Source organism: Acomys russatus, chromosome 11 (genome assembly GCF_903995435.1).
Source record: "Acomys russatus chromosome 11, mAcoRus1.1, whole genome shotgun sequence".
Classification (NCBI taxonomy): Eukaryota; Metazoa; Chordata; class Mammalia; order Rodentia; family Muridae; genus Acomys; species Acomys russatus.
The window spans coordinates 48,295,092-48,314,857 of record NC_067147.1 but is presented as its reverse complement, the minus strand read 5'-3'; the positions used below and the strand labels follow the sequence as shown (position 1 = coordinate 48,314,857).

General features: G+C 47.8%; 2 protein-coding genes across 2 annotated transcripts in view; one reads left to right on the top strand and one right to left on the bottom strand.

Moving 5' to 3' along the window:
- Positions 1-1,278, bottom strand: part of Ipmk (inositol polyphosphate multikinase) — a 35,145-nt gene extending 33,867 nt beyond the window's left edge. The window contains exon 1 of the mRNA XM_051153208.1: positions 1,016-1,278. Coding sequence (XP_051009165.1) covers positions 1,016-1,154 — 139 coding nt within the window. The 5' untranslated portion in view covers positions 1,155-1,278. The remainder of the gene's footprint in view (positions 1-1,015) is intronic.
- Positions 1,279-2,601: 1,323 nt separating this feature from the next.
- On the top strand, positions 2,602-16,775 carry Cisd1 (CDGSH iron sulfur domain 1). Its single transcript, XM_051153207.1, has 3 exons — positions 2,602-2,772; positions 11,966-12,171; positions 16,369-16,775. The coding sequence occupies exons 1-3, from the start codon at positions 2,742-2,744 to the stop codon at positions 16,456-16,458; spliced, it is 327 nt and encodes a 108-aa protein (XP_051009164.1). The 5' UTR covers positions 2,602-2,741; the 3' UTR covers positions 16,459-16,775.
- The last annotated feature ends 2,991 nt before the right edge of the window (positions 16,776-19,766 follow it).

Below are 19,766 nucleotides of genomic sequence, written 5' to 3'. Positions count from 1 at the left end.
CATTCTACTCTCCCGGCGCCCATCCACCGTGAATAGAGGGTTGAATTAGTCTCTGCCCTGGAGTAGAACCTGTGCTGCTCCATAAATCGTGAATGCACAAAATACATGACAAACGCCTCGGAACTGTCTATAAAGACGAACAAGGAAAGAATGCTTTTTTTTTTTTATGTGTGTACTGTTCTTTGTAACAACCACGCGTGTAGCCTACCCAGGAGGCAAGGTTCTGCACAGCCGAACCACGCCTCCCAGCACAATCAAAGACACCGAGAATCCTCCTCTAGGGACTGGGAGTGATCCTGGATGAGCCAAGGCAAGTTAAAAAAAAAAAAAAAATACATAGCAGTTTGGTTTTTCTTCCCCTCCAGCGATGCAGCTGCACCTAGCAGAAAAGCACCAGAATAGCATCGTATGCATTTGGGTCCCTTTTGCAACTACTATTCCCGGTAATAAACACATCTTGAGCACCAGAGAGAATTTACTTCCCGGTCCAGAAAAGAAAAGCAAGTTCCTTATTTTTACTAACAACGCCTTCTCCAATCAACACTCGCCTTCTCTGGGGCGAAGGGGCACGCCTCTCCGCGCCACCAGAAGCCTGTGGCTGCTCCTGGGGGCGCCCGGCTTCCTAACCCCGAGGGCAGGAGAGGCTCGGAACGCCTGGAGCCGGGGGACTCGAGGCTAGGGACAACCGGGGTCGAGGACATCGGAGGCTGGGGACTGACGGGTAGCGAGCCGAAGAGCCGTGGACAGCTGTGACCGGAATGGGAGGCCGGGGACCGCCAGAGTGGGGACAGAAGAGCTGGGGGCAGCTGAGAGAGTGATCCGGAGGCCTGGGACTGCCGGAGTAGGGACAGTGGAGACCAATGACTGTAGGGGTGGCGACGGCTAATCTCAAAGGACCACCGTGGCTGGGGACAGCGGAGGCCGAGGACTGCCAGCGCAGAGCACAGCGGAGGCCGGGGACTGCCCGGATAGAGCACAGCGAAGACCAGGGAAGGGGTCTCGAGGCCGCACTCACCCACTTTGTCCTTGCCGTACATGTGGCCAGCCACCTGATGCGACAGCGGCACGCAGCCTCCGAGCAGGCGCGGCACCGGCTGGTTGTCTCCGGTGCTTCCCGGCGGCCGCAGACGCAGCGCTGGGGGCTCGGCGGCCATCGGGGCGGCGACACTTGGCGTCAGACGTCAGGGAGGACCGGGCGGCATCGCCCGCGCAAGACCAGCGCGCGGACCCATGCCGAAGCGGCGTTGCCCGCTCCGCGGCCCGCACTCTGAACCCCGGCCGCCCGCGCCCGGGATAAGGGCGCCGCGGCCCCGCCTCTGCCCGCCCCCTGCGCGCTCCGACCCAGCCAGCACCACTCTGAGCGTGCGCAAAAGCTACTCTACGGGATCCGGCTGAGCATGCCCAGAGGCTACACTATTGGATCCGGGCCAGCACCGCACTGAGCGTGCGCAGAAGCCACTGAAGAGAGACCCATTCACCCCTCCACTGAGCAAGTCCAGAAGGTTGACCCGCACCAACCAAAGCAGGCCGGGAGACGCAGTACGCAGCTGACCCTCACGGAGCATGCTCAGAGGCTGCCAGGTGGGACTCTTGTCTCACTTGCCGACTGTTTACCTCATCTCCAGCACCCCAGCACTTCCAGGGTGCTAACAGGCGTCCAGGGTCCCAGTGTGACCCGCAGCAGAGCAGACCTCCCACCACGTCCTGCCCTCCGGGATCAAAGAGACAGGAGCATCCTGAGTCAAGCTGTTTCTTCCTACACCTACCAGCTGGCAACCAACCCGACCGCTGCCTCAAAGTACTCATGACAAGTTCGTGTGTTAGAAATTGACGGTCATCCTAACTCATTTTTAAAAAGAAGATTGTTAATTGCATGTGTATGCCGGTGCTCAGGAAAGGCCAGTGCTCAGGGAATAGTGCTCCTTGGACCTGGAGTAACAGAGCGTTGTGAGCGCACCAAAATGGGGTGTTGGGAGTCAAACTTGGGTCTCTATGCCTCTGCGGCCTTCTACATCATTTTTTTTCTAAGTGAACGCTTTTTTTTTTTTTTTTTTTTTTTTTTTTAAGAAAAAAGAGATGAACCCTCTACATGGCAATCCTAGGAATTGAAGGCAGAGCACTGTGCATATTGGGCAAGCACAAAACCGTTGTGCAAGCCTCGCCAGCCAAAGCAAGTTTTTGTTTTTGTCTTCCTTGGGACCCTCTGGGTATTTGACTGGCAACGTCAAAGACAGAAGGGATGAAGGCCCAATGTGGCTAGCTGAGGTTCTAGAACGCAGCTCCATCCGTGTGTCTGCACTGGCATCCTATAACAAAGTCTGGCTTTGCAGGACCCACGGCTGAGCTGGTCACACCTTGGGTTACTTATTTCCAAAGCCAAAGGACTAACAGTCCGTACTTAGGGCGACGATCCCGCAGGTACTTGTCCTGAGTCACCTGAAAAGCTCTTCATTGGACCGCCTGTAAAACCCGGCCTGGATAGGCTCGCACGGGCGGCGCAGACGCACTAAGCGCCTTGGCGACTAGGGCTGTCCCGCGGCTGTCAAATCCTCACCGGTCTGCTGGGTTCGGGCCGCTGCGCATGCGCGACTCTACCGGCGCGCCCTCACACGCGCTCCCAGCTTGCCGCGGCGCCTGCGCAGTGGCAGTGAGTGGGCCTTGAGGTCGCGTCTTGCCGGGGTCTCCGCGGTCCCCAGCGCTCGCCCGCGCGGTCCTGCTACGGTCTTCCCGCTGCCCGCGCCATGGGCTTCAGCTCCGACTCCGCTGTGCGAGGTGAGCCGCCGGCGGCAGGTCCCCGCCCCTCTTATCCAGACTGTCACCTTGATCGGCACAAGGGCAGGCGGAGGCCTGCCGGGAGCTCGCGGCATGAGGGATGCGGGATGCTGGTGCGGGCCGGACGTCCAAGCCCTGGACCACTTCCCCCAGCCAGCCACGCTGTGAGCAACCAAAGCTGAGGGTCTCGCTCCACTCCAAAACACCCCTGTCCCTCAGGCTCTCTCAGGGCACCGAGTGGTGTGGGGAAACGGGCAGCTTCATGGCACCCTGACGTCGGGGACTGGTCATGTCGTAGATGTTTTGCTGGCTTTGTAATTCTAGGTGAAGAAACTCAATACGAGGTTTTCAATTTCCAGTTTTCTTACGTACTTTGCATCCGGCCACTGCTGGCAGTGATCCGAAAAGCAACTAAAAATAGCTTCCTTCCCTAGTCTTGAAAACAGTATTTTGCAGAAATCTGACTAAAAGTTCGAGGATTTGTGAAACTTGGCTAGTGTAAAGTCCCCAGTGATAAACTGTTAAAATGGTCCACAGGCTATGCGATCTACGTCATAGACTGCCCAGATATAAAATGCCACATCTCAGGGTTTAATTACCTTTAAGTTTAGTTGAGTAAAGTTAAAAAATTAATTACAATGAGCTCCACTGACTGACTCAGCAAATAGGGATCATCTATCGTGCTCTGTTATGGAACCATCCCTAACTTGGATTTTTAATTTTATAGTAGTTAGGTTCTATATACCAGAAAGTTCTACTTAGTGTCGATGAAACTGATTTGGCAGGTAGGAGGGGAAATTCTATTATTATTATTATTTTTATTATTATTATTATTATTACGTTTATTTGTATGAGTGTCTCTTTGTGCCTGTGCCATGACTCCTGTGGATGTGAAAGGACAACCTGTAGGAGTTGCTTCTCTCCCACCATGTGACTCCTGGAGATCAAATTCGGGTTTCAGGCATGGCAGCAGGCCCCTTTCCCCATTGAGTTGTCATGCTTTGCCTAAACAAATAACTTTAAGTTACTAAAGACAAAAAAAGATAATTCTTTGCAAAATTTACTTGAAAGGGCAGCTTTCTTGGGCCTCCTTTAAGTATACGCACTTCGGCGAATTTAAGTTTTCTTTGTGGCGTTTTAAAATCTGCTCTTGTTTTATTTTCGCTTGTCAAGGCACTCTTTTTCTTTTATAGCCGAAGCTACCTTTGAAATCCTCTTGTGTCAACCTCACCAGGGCTGAGACTGTAGGCCTGTGCCACCACACTGAAGAAACTGTGCTCTTGGCAATAAGACTATTGCATAAAATAAAACACTCATGTGACTGTTGGTGCAATTGTTTTAATTCTGTACAAACACTGTTGCACATGCGTGAGGTGGGCCAAAAGATTGCAAGATACGTTTCTTTGTTTGCAATCTGGAATCACATTTTTGTGAAGTGGATACCAGGCCGTGATTTGGATAATGTGTTGTTGAAGAGGAAGGAAGTGAACCCCAATAGTCTTTCCTGCAATCAAAAGATAAGGGTTTAGCTTGGTTTCATCTGTGGGCACAGGGAGCTCAGAGGTGACTCTCTGTTAGTTTACCATTATCTAAGAAATATGAAACCTCTTGGTGAAACCCCCAATTAGCCACACCTTTGTTGTATTGAGTAACTTTTTCTTTTCTTTTTAATTTTAATATTTATTTATTTATTTTTGAGACAGGGTTTCTCTGTGTAGCCCTGGCTGTCCTAGACTCACTCTTTAGACCATGCTGGCCTCGAACTCACAGTGACTCACCTGCCTCTACCTCCTGAGTGCTGGGATTAGAGGTGTGTGCCACCACGCCTGGCTGGGTAACATTTTGTTTGTTTGTTTGTTTTTCGAGACAGGGTTTCTCTGTGTAGCCTTGGCCATCCTGGACTCACTTTGTAGACCAGGCTGGCCTCGAACTCACAGTGATCCGCCTGCCTCTGCCTCCCGAGTGCTGGGATTAAAGGCGTGCGCCACCACGCCCGGCTTGGGTAACATTTTTTAAACAGGAAAAACAGAGATCATTATGAAGTCCACATAGAGAGAGAGAGTCCCAAAAGCTTTGCAAGTCTCTTCTACCAGCCCCTTGCACCTCAAAGTTAGAATATTGAATGCCTTGGAAATATACACGCCCTTTAAAAAAAAAAAAGATTTATTTACTTTTATGTGTATGGGTGTTTGTCTGCTTGTATGTTAGTGTACCACGAGGCACCCACGGAGGCCAGAAGTGGGTGTCAGCCAGTTACCCTGGTACTGATATTACAGACACGTGCATGATGGGGAGAGAACCCTCCGGTTCTCTGGAAAAGTAGCCTGTGCTCATAACCGCTGAGCCATCTCTCCAGCCCCTCTAATATAACTTTTACTGTTTACTTTGTGTATCTTGTAAAATTGTTGTTTATCTATCCTTCCTTATTCAGAGTCTCAGGTAGCCCAGGCTGGCTTCCAGCTTGCCACATAGCAGAAGGTTCCTTTGAACTCCAGATTCTTCTGCCTCTATGTCTTAGGCGCTGGGATTATATTTTGTTTGTTTGCTTGTTTTTTGTTTTGTTATTTTCAAGACAAGGTTTCTCTGGCCGCTGGAATTATAGGTGTGCAATTTCACACCCATTTTACTTGGGCCTGGGGATTGAGCTCAGGGCTTTGTTGCAAACAATGCAAGCAGTGTGCCAATTGAACCACCCCCAGGACCCCCCAGAGTTACATTCCTACTGGTATTTAATTGAAAAGTAAAATATTGACTTACAGCCAGGTATGGTTGCAAACACTTCCTATCTCAGCCCTCTGGAGACCAAGGCTGGAGAATCAAGTGTTGGAGGCCAGCTTAGGCTATGTAACATGACTCTAGCGCAAGAAGAAGGAAAAAAAATGTGAGCTAGAGAGATGGCTCAGCCATTAAAGGCTAGGCTCACAACCAGAAATATAAAGGGAAAAAAAAATTAAGGGAGGAAAGAATGTCTATATTTTCAGAGTTCTTTATATTGGGGGACTGGGAGCCTGGGGGTGCAGAGGGACGGTGGTTAATAAAAATAGGTGGGTATCAGACCGTGAGTGGAGTTAGAGATAGGCAATGCAGAAGAGTGATGGCCCTTGAGAGAGTGGAGTTAGAGATAGGCAATGCAGAAGAGTGATGGCCCTTGAGACCCTCCCATGGTCAGCATGGGCTGCTTTGGGCATGTACCAGTGAGCTCATTATGGACTCTTGAAAGTGGCCTTCACTGCCGACGACGTGCACATCTCATGATTGTTCCTCTCGCCCGGTAGATGGCCTTTCTGAACTCACTGTTAATACTTCCGCACCTCTTGGGAGCCAGCTGTCATCCCTCACCCTCCTCCTTCCTCAAGGCTGACTAAAGCCATTCTCCCCTGGATCGCTAGACAGCCTTGTCACGTGCTTCCTGGAATTCTTGCCACGCTTTTTGTGTTTTGTTTTGTTTTTTGGTTCTGTTCATTTATTTATTTGAGACACAGTCTGGTCAACCCTGGCTGGCCTGGAACTCCCTATGTAGAGTAAGTAGGCTGGCCACAAATTCATAGATCTGCCTGACTGCCTCCCAGTGCTGGCTTAAAAGGATAAGCTACCACACTGACTGCTTGTTTTAAAACAAGCTCCACATTAAAGGTTTTTCTCTATCCAGCCAAAAGTCACTCGTAATTCACCTCTAAAACCAAGAAGCAGCTAAACCAATAGTGTGTGTGTGTGTGTGTGTGTGTGTGTGTGTGTGTGTGTGAGTTCATACCAACAAAGGTCAGCCTCAGATACTATTTACCTTTGGTAGACTAGACTAGGCTAGACTGCCTGGCCTAATGAAGCACGGAAGAGCCGGCTGTCTTGGCGCACTCACGCGCACACACACACACACCAGTGCATATTACTGCGCGCAGCAGTTTTTCATGGGTGCTGGCTACTAAACATGGTTCCTCATGTTTCTGTGGGGAGCACTTTACCATTTGAGATAATTCTTCAACCCTCCAAATCCATTTTTTCGTGTGTTATGTCTATGTGCGTGCATGTTTACGTCCACACATGGCTTCATGTGTGACTGCGCGTGGAGGCATGCGGTTGATGTCACGTGTCTGTCTTTATAACTCTCCACTGTCTTTATGGAGGCAGGGTCTCATTTAATCCACAGCTCATTGATTCTGGCTAATCTAGCTAGTCGTCTCTCTCTGGGGCCCCCCAAATCTGCTTCCCAAGTGCCAGGGTTATAGACAGCCACCGAGCCTAACCAGTGTTTGCTGATTCTGGGACTCCAGACTCCGGTTCTAGTGTTGTACATCAAATGCTTTACCCACTGCCCATCTCCCCCAAAGTGCTGAAGTGTGTGTGTGTGTGTGTGTGTGTGTGTGTGTGTGTACATACATATATGAGTGTGCCCATGATGTGGAGGGAGGCATACACGCAGCTGAATAGAGTATGGGTCCAAGCACAGCTTTGCGGAGTCTGTTCTTCAGCCGTGCAGGTTACTGGAGCTGAATTCAGGCAACCTGGTTTGCCCAGCAAGTGCCTTTACTCACTGGGCTTTCCCACGAGCCTCTTACATCAAAACTCTAGTTTAATAAATTACTTGTTTTGTATGTTTGCGGGGTGCGGGTCACAGCACTTGCATGCAGGTCAGAGGACATCTTGTGGGTGTTATTCTCTCCTCCCACCCCCACCGTGTGGGTCAAGGGTCAAACTCAGGTAGGCAAACTTGGCAGCAGGCACCTGGTATCTGTGGAGCCATCTTGCCTGTAAGCCTTGCCTTCTCTGGAAACATTTCCTTACCTGGTCTCGTCCGCAGGTTATAAAGAGGATTTATGTGTTTGCATGTGATCTGTTGTCTGCCAATGCTGACAGACCTGTTCATACTCTTTTTTTTTTTTTTTTTTTTTTAAATCCTGGTTTTCTTCAGACTCCTTTATGTTTTTCCAGTTCATTGTATCACAATATATTCATTAAGGTTTTTTGTTTTGTTTTGTTTTGTTTTGTTTTTTTGAGTCTTGTAAAGTTATTTAATGGATTTTTCCTTTTCTTGAAAAAGAATGTACAGGTCCTGCCAAGGAACTAGTAAGCAGAGAGTAGGCGCGGGATCTGGGGCTGGAGCTGCAATAAGAGCGGCTGAATGTGGATTCAGGGGTGAGGACGAGTAACCCAGTGCTTGCCTGAGGTGCTCCATGCTGGTGCTTTTATGTTTTCTGAGTCTGAGAGGGTAAATCTTATATAGGTCTTAAAAAAAAAAAAAAAAAAAAAGGCACTTGGTGTGGGAGCACTGAGGCCATAAAAGGGACAGGTGAAAAATGAAGGCGAATTTGTCACCCATCACTCCACTTGGGTCAAGCCTTGAGGGGAGGAAAAAAACAAACAAACCAAAACACCTGCCAGGAAGGCTTGCTTTCTGCCCAGCGCCCCTCCCCCTCCCCTGACCCAAGCACATTCCAGTTCTGTGGCAGTTGGTGGTAGTGGGTAGGTGAAGGTCCTTTGGGCAGAAACTAGTCTAAAGGAAAAGCAGGGTGAGGTTTCTAAGTCAAAACCAAGTAACCTTCACAGGAAAGCAGACCTGAGGGGTCAGTTAAAGAGAGAGCTGTGGGCTTAGGAGCCTATCCAAGAGAAACTGGAGGCTCTAAAGCAGTCCTGAGGCGGCGTGAGGCAGCAGAGAGCCTGGCTGCCTGTCGAGGGCTCTGATCTTCCTTTAATGGTGTTTATGTAGAAGAAAACAGGTTTGATGGATCTCCATGACCAAGCGGCCCTTGAGAAGGAAAGGAAAGAGGCTAGCCCTGGAGGAGGCAGGAACTTGCTCATGGTTCTGGAGTCCCCCGTTCTGGCCCACGGTCTGAAAGGTGCCAATAGAGAAGTTAATAATCCAGCCTCCTTAGAGCCCTGTGTTGCCTCTGAAGTTGTGAGTTTAAGACTAACCCCTGCCTGGTGCGCCCTGAGTTATCCCGAGCTGAAGAGGCCAGACCCGGGCAGGGAGCTTCTGATGGTGGATGGAGCACTCCAGGCTCACAGTGGGTGTTAGCCAACGCTAGCAGATAGACCTCTACCAGGCTCACTCGGAGTGCTCCCAATCTAAAGGGACTGGACCCCACCAGGCTCTGGGTGTTCTTGGGCCGTGTCATTTCTCTCTCCTACAGCCTGGCTTTTGAATTTTTTTTTTTTATTAGTATTATTTTCTTACTCTATCTCTGTTCTTCCCTTTTCCTTCTTTGCCCTGGAGTTGCCAGGGCTGTTTGCCACTTTTTGCTTGAGGTTGCAGTAATGGAGTGATAAAATAGAAACATTTTTCTTCCATCTGGAAACAAGCAAATTGTCCCTCGTGAGATTAGAAAAGTTAGGATTTGGGAAGAGGGAAGAATTGGCTTTTTCCCTCTAAGGCTTTATGTAGCTCTGTAGGTCTAAAGCACTCACTTGGGAACACTGTTTCGCTAGCACACCGACAGTGCTGTGGCACTTGTCAGGGTGGTCAGTGCCCTTGCCAGACTTTTGGTCACAGAGCCGTGTATTGATTTCCACGAGACTGAAACCCTTAAGTACCTAGGGTGTGCGTCTGCAGTGTCGTCCATGGTGTGGCTGCTTTTGTGTGTCAGTTCCTCTGTCATTTCTTCCCTGGTCAAAAAAATCTGGAGAAGGTAAAAGTTGGGATGGGAGGGGGGTTGTTTTTTTGGTTTGTTTGTTTGTTTGTTTGAGACAGGGTTTTCTGTGTCCTGGACTTGCTTCATGCTGGCCTCGAACTCACAGTGATTGCCTGCCTCTGCCTCCCAAGTGCTGGGATAAAGGCATGCGCCACTACGCCTGGCTAGGATTTGTTTTTTTAATGTCATCCTATATATTAATATGGTAATATGAGAAAAGAGAATGGATTTAATACCTTGGAGCAAATTGATGCCAACCACAGGACATCTGAAGTTTGTAGGGATCATTAAAATAAATAGCAAGGGCTTTTTGAGAAGGTGGGGCCTGGGCTCCATGCCAGCAAATGGACACAAGGGGTGGAGTAGTTAATAATTTACCTGCAAAGTTAAGTTTCTGCAAAAAGCAAAACAAAAACCTAAGATTACAACAAGGAGTTGTGTTTTTTTAGCTTAGAAGAGGGGTTATAGCTGCCTTTTGAGTTTGTTTACAGTATCAGTGGGCTCAGTGAAATTGAGGTTTTCATCTTTTGAGGCAGAGTCAGTGTCTGAGGTTGGCCTCAAACTCTTCCATTCTGAATTCAGAGTCTCTTCCCGTTGGATGTAGATCCTGCAGCTGCTTCCTCAATCATGCACTGAAGAGGAAGGCTGGGAGTTAGGCAGATCACAGTAAATTACAGCCGAGCTTGAATACTGACATTCAAGAGAAACGTACAGAAAACGTGTAGTTGCAAACCATCCTGACAGGCTGGGGATACAGTATAGAGGCAGAGCATTTGTCTAACATGCTTGGAGCCTTGGATCAGTATCCAGCACTGCAAAAAGAGAAAAATTCCTGAGGTGAAAGGTTTGAAGCTGTCAAGTGACCACTGGTCCCAGAGCACCTGGGAATAACAAAATACTAGTTAATGTTTGTTTTAGCTGTCATAGCAAGAAGTAGAAGTGACCTGGGATGGAAAACAAGGAAAATTTCTTTGCAGAGAAAAATGCTACTGTAGTTGAAAATAGAGTCCATGTGCCATAGAGTGTGCCCATTAGCAACACTGGGTACGAGCTAAATAAATGAGACTGAAGTGAAGGGGTTAGTGTGGGCATGAGGGCTCTAATGCTGGAGGCCGCGACCACAGTTTTGGTCCCACCTGTGAGGACTCTGACACCGTGGAAGCCTCCTGCCCTATCTATACCCTTGGGGTTGTGTTTAGTGATAAAACGTGTTTTTGTACTTATCTCTCCAGGGCTTTATTTGATAGTCGGGGAACTCATTTCAGACTGAAGAGCTGACTCAGGAAGTGCTAGGAAGCAGTCCCGTGTGTCTACCCTGACCCTGTTCGACATCTTCCTGCAGCCCTGGGACTAGACAACCACCAGATAACGCAGACCTTGGCTTCTGCCACCACTGCCTGGAGCCAGGGTGGCCGCTAAGCACCTGGGTTTCTAAGGAGTCTTTGGATGCAGAAGAAATAAATACATGGCCTGTTAGTCCAACAATTTCTTATTATTATTAGAAGTAGAATAATGTTTTACTTAAAATGAAGTTTTAAGGAACGCAGAAAGAGATTAGCAATGTGGGATTTATTGAATGCTTTGTATGAGACACTTGTAGTCAGCTTTGCATTTTAGTGAGAACGATTTGCAAATCCTCATGGCCTTTAAATGACATCAGACGTAGGACCAGCCCTGCTAGGCAGAACCCGGGGACCAGTCATGGGGAGGTTACTGGTCTTTGTCTTGTCTCTGGTTCTCTTTGTGTTGATGTAGAGTTGCATTGGCTTTTGGTAAATTAAAGCATTTCAAAGCCACTAAAGGATTTTTCCCCCCCAAGACAGGGTTTCTCTGTGTAGCCCTGGCTGTCCTGAAACTGACTTTGTAGATCAGGCTAGCCTTGAACTCACAGGGATCCAACTGCCTCTGCCTCCCAAGTGCTGGGATTAAAGGTGTGCACCACCACCACCACCACCACCAATGGCGGCAGATTTTGTTCTTTAAATGAACTCTAATAACATCACCTCCTGATCTTTCTGTTTTGTTCATAACTTGAGTCTTACTTTTCAGCTTTTGTTTTCTTTAAGCAATAGGTCCTTGCAGGTGCACATGCTGCTGAAAATGTTGATGGACACGTGAAAGATGACCAAGCCTTTGCTTTCCTTTTTCTGCCTTAGAGAAGGGAAAATAATCTTTGCTCTTCCCTCTTTTATATTAACTTAGCTGTCAACTCAGTAGGAAAAACACCTTTGCGCTGATGAGGGCTGTGGAAAGCCTTGAGAAGAGAAGTGCAACACCACTGCAGTTGGGTCACTTATTAACACTGAAAAAAATCTTCCTCAAACTGGCAGGATGGCTTAGCGGGTAAAGGTGCTTGCTGCCAAGCCTGAAAACCTGAGTTAGAGTCCTAGGGCCCACAGGACGGAGAGAACCAACTCGCAGAAGTTGCCCTCTGACTTCAACACGTATGCTGTGAGCACCTGCCACCTCCACATACATAAGACACCATGTGGTTGTAAACAGTATGCTTGTTGTCAGGATTCACAAGCATTCCTGTCTCTGACTGTCCCTACCTCCCTTGCCTGTTACAGTTGAGTGGATCGCAGCCGTCACATTTGCTGCTGGCACAGCTGCTCTCGGTTACCTGGCTTACAAAAAGTTCTACGTTAAAGAGAATCGCACCAAAGCTATGGTGAACCTCCAGATCCAGAAAGACAACCCAAAGGTGGTGCATGCCTTTGACATGGAGGACCTAGGAGATAAGGCTGTGTACTGTCGCTGCTGGAGGTCCAAAAAGGTGAGGGCTTTGCCAGGGTGGCATTGTGGGAGGCTGGGGGAGAACCTCTTCCTTCTTGTCTCTGTGGAGTCTCTTTTTTTCCTCCCAAGTTTTCACATACAGCTTGCTGTTTGTGTGAGACGGGCTCTTCCCAAGTAGCTCAGACTGGCCTCAGACTCACCGTGCTGCCACCCCTGCCGGGATCGCTCTCTTACACCACCGCACACAGCCTTCCACAATCTTGTGGGTTATAAACTGCATCACACCTTCACTAAGTTGAACCAAGTTAGCTATCTTCTTGCGTTTTGATTGACGACTGGGGATTTCCTCTCCAAGGGATCTCAGGAGGAGCGCCTGCGGCCTGAATACAGTGAGAAACAGACTGAGCAATGTATGTTTGAGGCAGGCTCTCACTGTGCAGCCTGGGAACCTACAGACAGAGGCTCACTTTGTAGCCAGCTGGTCTCGCACTGTGCCGGTCTTCCTGTTCTGGCTCCCGAGTGCGGATTAGAGGTGTGCAGCTCCTCACCTGGCTCAGATTTCCTATTGGTAAATTCCCTAAGCCACCTTCTAGCTGGAGTTCCTGTAACTAAACACCTGGCAGAAGTGAACTCGTCAAAGCTCACCTGATGTGATGAGAACAATATTCTGTCAGATGGAAGTATCACCTGTGACACCTGCAGGCTCTAGACATGGACAGTGTGATTTGAATGTCTTTCTAAACATCTTGACAGGGTGATGTTCTAGGTGACTTCAGAATTCCAAATGTCCTGAGAGACCCAGTGCTAACTACCATTCGCGTTTGTGGAAAGTGTATTTCCAAAGCTTAAAGGCTGTCATGTGCTGAACTGGGAGTATAGGCTGCGGTGGGGGTGGGGGCTTTGCTAGAAGCCATGAGTTTGGTCCCTAGGTCTTTAAGAGAAAAACAAAACAAAACAAAAACCAGCCAGGCTCAGTGGTTCACACCTATGATCCCAGCACTCAGGGAAGCAGAGGCAGGTGGATCTTTGAATAATTACAATGTGTTGGAGTCTTAGCCACAGTGGAGAGTGCTGTTAGGAATCATGTGCTGTAAGCATGGAAAAGGCTTAATACCTGGAAGAAAGTGTGTTCGCGGGAGTGTTTCATTATTTTGTGTGTGTGTGTTGTTGTTGTTGTTGTGTTCACATGAGTACCTACAGAGACCAGAGGCATCAGATTCCTCTGGAGCCTGAGTTACACTTAGTTCTACGGTGCCCAGCATCAGTGCCCAGAGCTGGGATTCACACTCGGGTCTTGTACAGGAGTAGGGCGCACACACTTCCCTGCCCAGCCCTTCTCTAGCCCTGCTTGTGGGGCCGGGGGAGGGTGTGTATTTTAGTTTTTTAGTTAGCATGCTAAGAAACAGGCTTCACTGTGCCATTTTCGTGAGTATATGTCATCATATTTTGTTCTTTGCCACTCCCCACTGTCCTCCCTGCCCTTCGTCACCTCTTACCGGTCCCATTTCTAGCCTCTAAAAGTTCTCCTTTCAGCTTCCATATCATGTGCATCCTAGACCTTCTCCTGTCCCACTTCTCCCTCCCTTCATCCCCCATCATAGCCCCTATGAAGTATATTTCAGTAAGCACTTCTAGTAGCTTGGTGCTGTATGGTCCAATAAAACAGTTTAGGAGATGTCACTGTGCCCCACAATGGCCTGACGTGGACATGGAATGCTAACTGTAGGTACTCCTGGAGCTGCGAGGACACAGTTTCTGTGGACTAGACTTGCTTTAAAAGGTATGCCTACACTAGACTCCATTCTTGCTGCTCACTAAACCATAGACAGTAAAGCCGGAGGGAGACTCCCTAGGCACAGGAGCTCCAAGTCAGCAGTGTTAAATGTGCATTCCTCAAGTGCTCACCGTGTAACTGCTCACATGCTCACATGCAAACATCAGTGTCCGCAGTGAGCCCAGTGCGTATGGTTCCGATGCTTTAATACATGGGAGTGCTTCGGCCATGGCTTAACGTTCTCTGAGAGTTAGACTGCCTCTGCGAAATATGGGAGACGGATGCATCCGCGTATGCAAGTACTAGGAACGCTTTCTCAAAACGTGCAAGTAAGCAGTCATAAGCAGAGAGGGTGGGTAAAGATGCAGGCCCTCTAGGGAGGAATCCGTGAGAAGAGCCAGGGGCAAGATTTTGCCTCATGGTTTGGGCTGTAACGTTGTGGCATAGTAGGATGCTGGCTGTGGAAATGGAGAGAAATGAGCAGGGTCAGTGGAAAACAGTGACTTTTTAGAAAACTTTTATTAATGTTAAGTGTGTGTGTGTGTGTGTGTGTGTGTGTGTGTGTGTGTGTGTGTGTGTGTGTAGATGCCCCTGAAACGAGAGTTATAAACAGTTGTGAGCCACCAGACATGGGTATTGGGAACCAAACTCAGGTCCTCTGGAAGAACAGCACACTCTTAGCGGCTAACATCTCCCCAGCCCTGGCAGTGACTAGTCAGAAAGACTAGATAGGAAATTATAGAATCTATGTGTGTGATTTAAAGAGAACAAAGCCTTTACCAGAAACAAGGAATTCTGATTGAAAAGCAGTGCTAAAGAGTTCAGTTGCAGAGAGAGGGTCTGAGGTGATGGCACAGTTGGAGTGTGCAACAGCAGTAGGTGTGACTCAGTGACACTGTGGCAACAGAAGCCAGTAGAACAGCTCAGTCAAGATGGACTCAATAAGAATCAGATGAGATCTCAAAGAACGTTCTGCACTTGGACAGCACAGAGTCAGGAGATGGGATGGGCCCCAGGGAGAAGTAAAGATAAGCCAAGTCAGGAAGGAGAGTTATCCAGACTTTGGTGCTGAGCTGGCCTGTCCGCACTGCCAGGTGAGTGGGTGGTGATGGACACAATGGATTAAGCAATTAGCTGACCTTTTGCTGCCATTTCAGCAGAACAATTAAAACTCTTGTGTCCAAGTCAGTAAAAGCCTGTGGTACCAAAAACCAAATATTACAATATGAGCTTCTGGGGGTAAAGACCTGGAAATGGGGCTCGCGGAGACAAGAGGGAGGAACCTTCTTTGGATTGACTTGTCCCATAAAGTGAATGTGGACTTTGTTAGAGTTAAGATCTCAGCGTCTCAGGAAGAGTCAAGAACAGGCCCAGCACTTGGGAGGCAGAGGCAGGCGGATTGCTGTGAGTTTGAGGCCAGCCTGGTCTACAAAGCAAGTCCAGGACAGGCAAGGCTACACAGAGAAACTCTGTCTCGAAAAACCCAAAAAACAAAACAAAACAAAAAACCAGGCACAAGCTAGTGCTCTAAATGTCCATCCGTTAACCTTAGTGGTCATGTGGCAGCTCCACTCTCAGGAATCTGAGGCCCTCTTCTGGCCATCACGGACACTGCACACACATGGTGCACTGGCATAGGTGAAGACAAAATAGCCATGCACGTACAGTGAAAATAAGTTAAAAAAAAAAAAAAGACCTCTGTGACTCAGGGGGCTCCCTGATCTGTTTTGTAAGCACAGCAAAAGCAAGCCTGTGTCCTGCAGAAGTCTGGGAACCACTGGTAGAGAGTAGCATAGCCCACTCTCCCACCAGTCACAAAACTATCACTTGTACCTATGATGTGGAATTTGTAAAAATGAGTGAACATTACAAATTTATAATCATATTTCCAGAAGAAACTGTCTCCATGAACCAGTCAAAACGAACCTCATTAAAGGAGAAAACTCTAGGTGTTGGGGGTGGATAAACAAATTGATTTTTCCTTTCCTTGTTTTTTCCAGACAGGACCTTATGCAGCCCAGGTTGGCCTTGAACTTTTGATTCTCCTTCCTCTGCCTTTCAAATGTTGGCATTTCAGGGATGCACCACACCCGCCTACAAACCAATTTTAATGGAATAAACCTAAACTCTTGCAAATAGAGCACAAAACCCGGGATTCCACCCTCAGCATACTTTTTTTTTTTTTTTTAAGTAGTAGTAGGCAATAGGCATAGGTCACTAGAACAGTAGCCAGTAAGTAGTCAGGCCAAAGCCTTAGTGTGCATTACCAAATGTCAGGACAGTCTGAGTAGCGATCTGGTGATTACCCTCCTATCTACTTCCCCCTCCTGCCCAGTGAAGAGTGTATGCTAACCAAGAAAAATAAAAAGTGTGCGGGAGTCAGGCATCACTACCCCTCTGCCAAGCACAGACAGATGAGGGGACTAGACATTTCACAGTCTCTCTCTCTCTCCCTCTCCCTAGTTCCCGTTCTGTGACGGGGCCCACATAAAGCACAACGAAGAGACTGGAGACAACGTGGGGCCTCTGATCATCAAGAAAAAAGAAACTTAATGGACAGTTGCCTTGCTGCACCCCAGCGTGTTGTGATGTCACCTGATCGTTTAAGTAGAATGGCACCCACTCTGTCTGATTGGCCTCCCCGGGCTCTAGATGTGGTTGGTACCTTGCAAATCGCAGCTTTCATATTCATGGCGTCAGCCTTGCTATTGACACACCGTGGTGCACATTTGTTGAAAGAAGAAGAAAAGGCTAAGCCGACCTCATGGTATATGGGTTCTTTTGGTCTTGTAAGGATCCGTTCCTTTAAAATAATGGTCTTAGAATATAGTTGTATCTGAGGTTAACGTATTAAATTATTCTCAAAATCATGTACATGTACATTGTACTTGTAAGTTTAAGGAAAAGAGAATTACCTTTTCATGACTTAGTTAACCTGGAAAGTAATAGAGTGTGATGAAGTTGCGTTGATTTTTTTTTTTTTTTTTTTTTTTTTTACGGCATCGGAGAAACCTGCCATGACCTTCCTGGCCAAGGTGATGACATGGATTCAGCTTGTGTGTTTTAATGTTTTCAGTCAGAATTAACTGAATGTTATTTTCCTTAAAGTCGCCCAGGTCAACAATAAAGGGGCAACAACTTCCTTTGTGTTCATCTCTGTGGATATTTAATTGATCCACTCTAGACACCACTAGCAGAAGTGGAGGCGACAGTGATGTTAAGGAGTCACAAAGAATGTTGGGGAGGTGACTCTGGGGATAAAGTGCCCACGTACAAGCCAGGCAGGCATGGCGGCTTCCCTGTAACGCTAGCACTGGGAGGCAGAGGTAAGGGACCAGCAGAGTAAGCTGACTACACTAGCCAGAGTTCATGAAGTCTGAATTCAGCGAGAGACCCTGCCTCAATAAATGAAGAGGAGAGCTATCCAGGAAGACACTGCTCTCAACCTCGGGCCTCCACCTGAAGAACATACATGCACCATGCACTTGTCAGTATGATTATACACATGCACATCACACGTATGTATGTGCAAAAAAACAAAATAAAATACAGTGTTGAGGAGATCCAGCCTAAGAGCAGAAGGGCATCAGACTGAAGGCCCTGATGAGCAGCTGAGACCCAATGAAAAACACAGGAAATTCTTATTTCTCACCCTGGGTAATCAAATGCATGGCTTAATCTAGTAAAGAAACAATATGGATCTTCTCTCCAACTCTGCAGTCTCTGTCTTACAAAGGCTTAAGACAAGTGTTGATTAGTGGACACGGATGCTCTTCTGCCTGAGCATCTGAGGCTTCGGGCTCCTCATTTGTCAAGCAGACCGTCTGGCAAGCAGTATGCTGTCTTTTTTCCACCACTCACTGGCCTCAGGCAATGCCACTTGGCTTCTCAGCCCTTTTATTTTAACTGTGTGAATGTTGTATGTGTTCGTATGGAACACGTGCTTACGTGGGAGGCCAGAGGTCATTGTTGGGCCTCACTAGTTTGGCTACACTGGCTGACCAAGGATCCTCCTGTGTTCCCGCAACCACCAGCACTAGATTCCAGATGCCATAATTCAGGATGCATCTAGCTAATCCCTCATGCAAACAGAGCAGGCATTTTACCCACTAAGGCATGTCCCTAGCCTGTTTCTCAGCCTTGTAAATCAAGAAAATTGGACTAACTGGCCTTTCCAGGGCTAGTCTCCAAATTTTAGACCAACATAAACTTTGTGGCTGTCCACACGGGGAACTGCTGGCAGCCGAAGACTCAACTTGGACTCACTTTCTGCAGTAAGAGCTTGAGTTCGCTTAGTTTCCAGTGTGAGGAGCTGTGTTTAGAGATAGGGTGACATCTGTCTGACAGAAGGCCATGTGTACACCCCATAATTGAATATCCCAATTTGTGATATAACTGGGAAGCTAGGCTTTTGATTGTGGCATTGTATGACAAGAGTTACTTGGAGAATGATAGCTGCCATCAAATAGGTGGAAGTTTTTGACTTCTGCATTCACTTGTGGTGGCACATGCTTTAAGATAAAGGTTAATGCCGGTGTGGTGGCACACACCTTTAATCCCAGCACTCGGGAGGCAGAGGCAGGCAGATGACTGTGAGTTCGAGGCCAGCCTGGTCTACAAAGTGAGTCTAGGACAGCCAAGGCTACACAGAAACCCTGTCTCAAAACAGAACCAACAACAAAAACAAAACAAAACAAAACAAAAACCATTGACAAAGGTCCCCAGTTAGTAGCACAAGTGGTGTAGGATCACTTGGTATTCTGCTAGATGTCAAAATGTATTTATTAGAGACAGAGTCTGTGTAGCTCAGGCTGGCTTTGAACACAGACCTGCCTTGAGCTGCTCACATACTAGTGTCGTAGGCCTAAGCTACCACAGTGGACCTCTCCCTGACAGGCAGAGCAACTTCACTTCAAAGCTTTTCAAATAGACATGATTGTGCTAAATGGCATATAAGACTTTTGTCCCCAAATCTTAACTAAGGTCAAAATTTTGGCTATCCAGGAAGGAAAAATATTTTTAAAGTTATCAGAAGAAATTTACTTTTTTTTATAATACTATTCCCACATCTGTGGAACTGAAGTATCCTTCAGCGAAGCATCTCAATTCCTTTAAGTATTTTTCTTTACAAAATAAAGCAGCAGCCATATATTGGTCCCTACTATATGTAACTGCCCTATGAAGTCACAAAGTCTGAAATGGACCCAGCCAAGGTCCTATTCCAGGACGTTAGTCCTAGAATGACTTTGTTATTATGATATCAATGCACCTTGATGCTCAACTAAACTTTGGAGTCTGATAGTGCACTCAGGACTGCGCGTTCGTGGAAGTTAGTCACTGCTTTGCATGTGTTCCAGTTCTGCTCCCTTCACCACCGTGGGTGCAAACCCAGGGCAGTGCTGCATGACTTGAGGTGACAACCATACCAGTTTCGAAGGAAGATTTTCAAAGCATGAGTTTCTGCCGAGCGTCCGCCTTCTTTTACTTCGTCAGGGACCCCAGGCCATGGAATGGTGCCACTCTGTGAGTGGATCTTCCCGTCTCAGCCGGGTCCACAGACCCCCTCTCAGGCGGACCCAGAGGTGTGTGTCCCTTAAGCAGTCCTCAGTCCTGTCAAGTTGACAATCGTCATTGACCACCACATCCCCTGAACACCAAAAAAAAGTCATTCCGCATCGAACATATGCTGGGAGAATGCCAGCTTGGCCTTGTGTCAGGAAGATGCACCTCCCTGCTGACAGCTCCTGTGTCTCTGGTGACAGAATAGTCATTGTGCTTCCAACTTGTCTCAACAGAAGGACAAGGCCTCGGGTGGATGTACAGAGATGTATAGATTTCCCAGTTGATCATTTATTACTCGT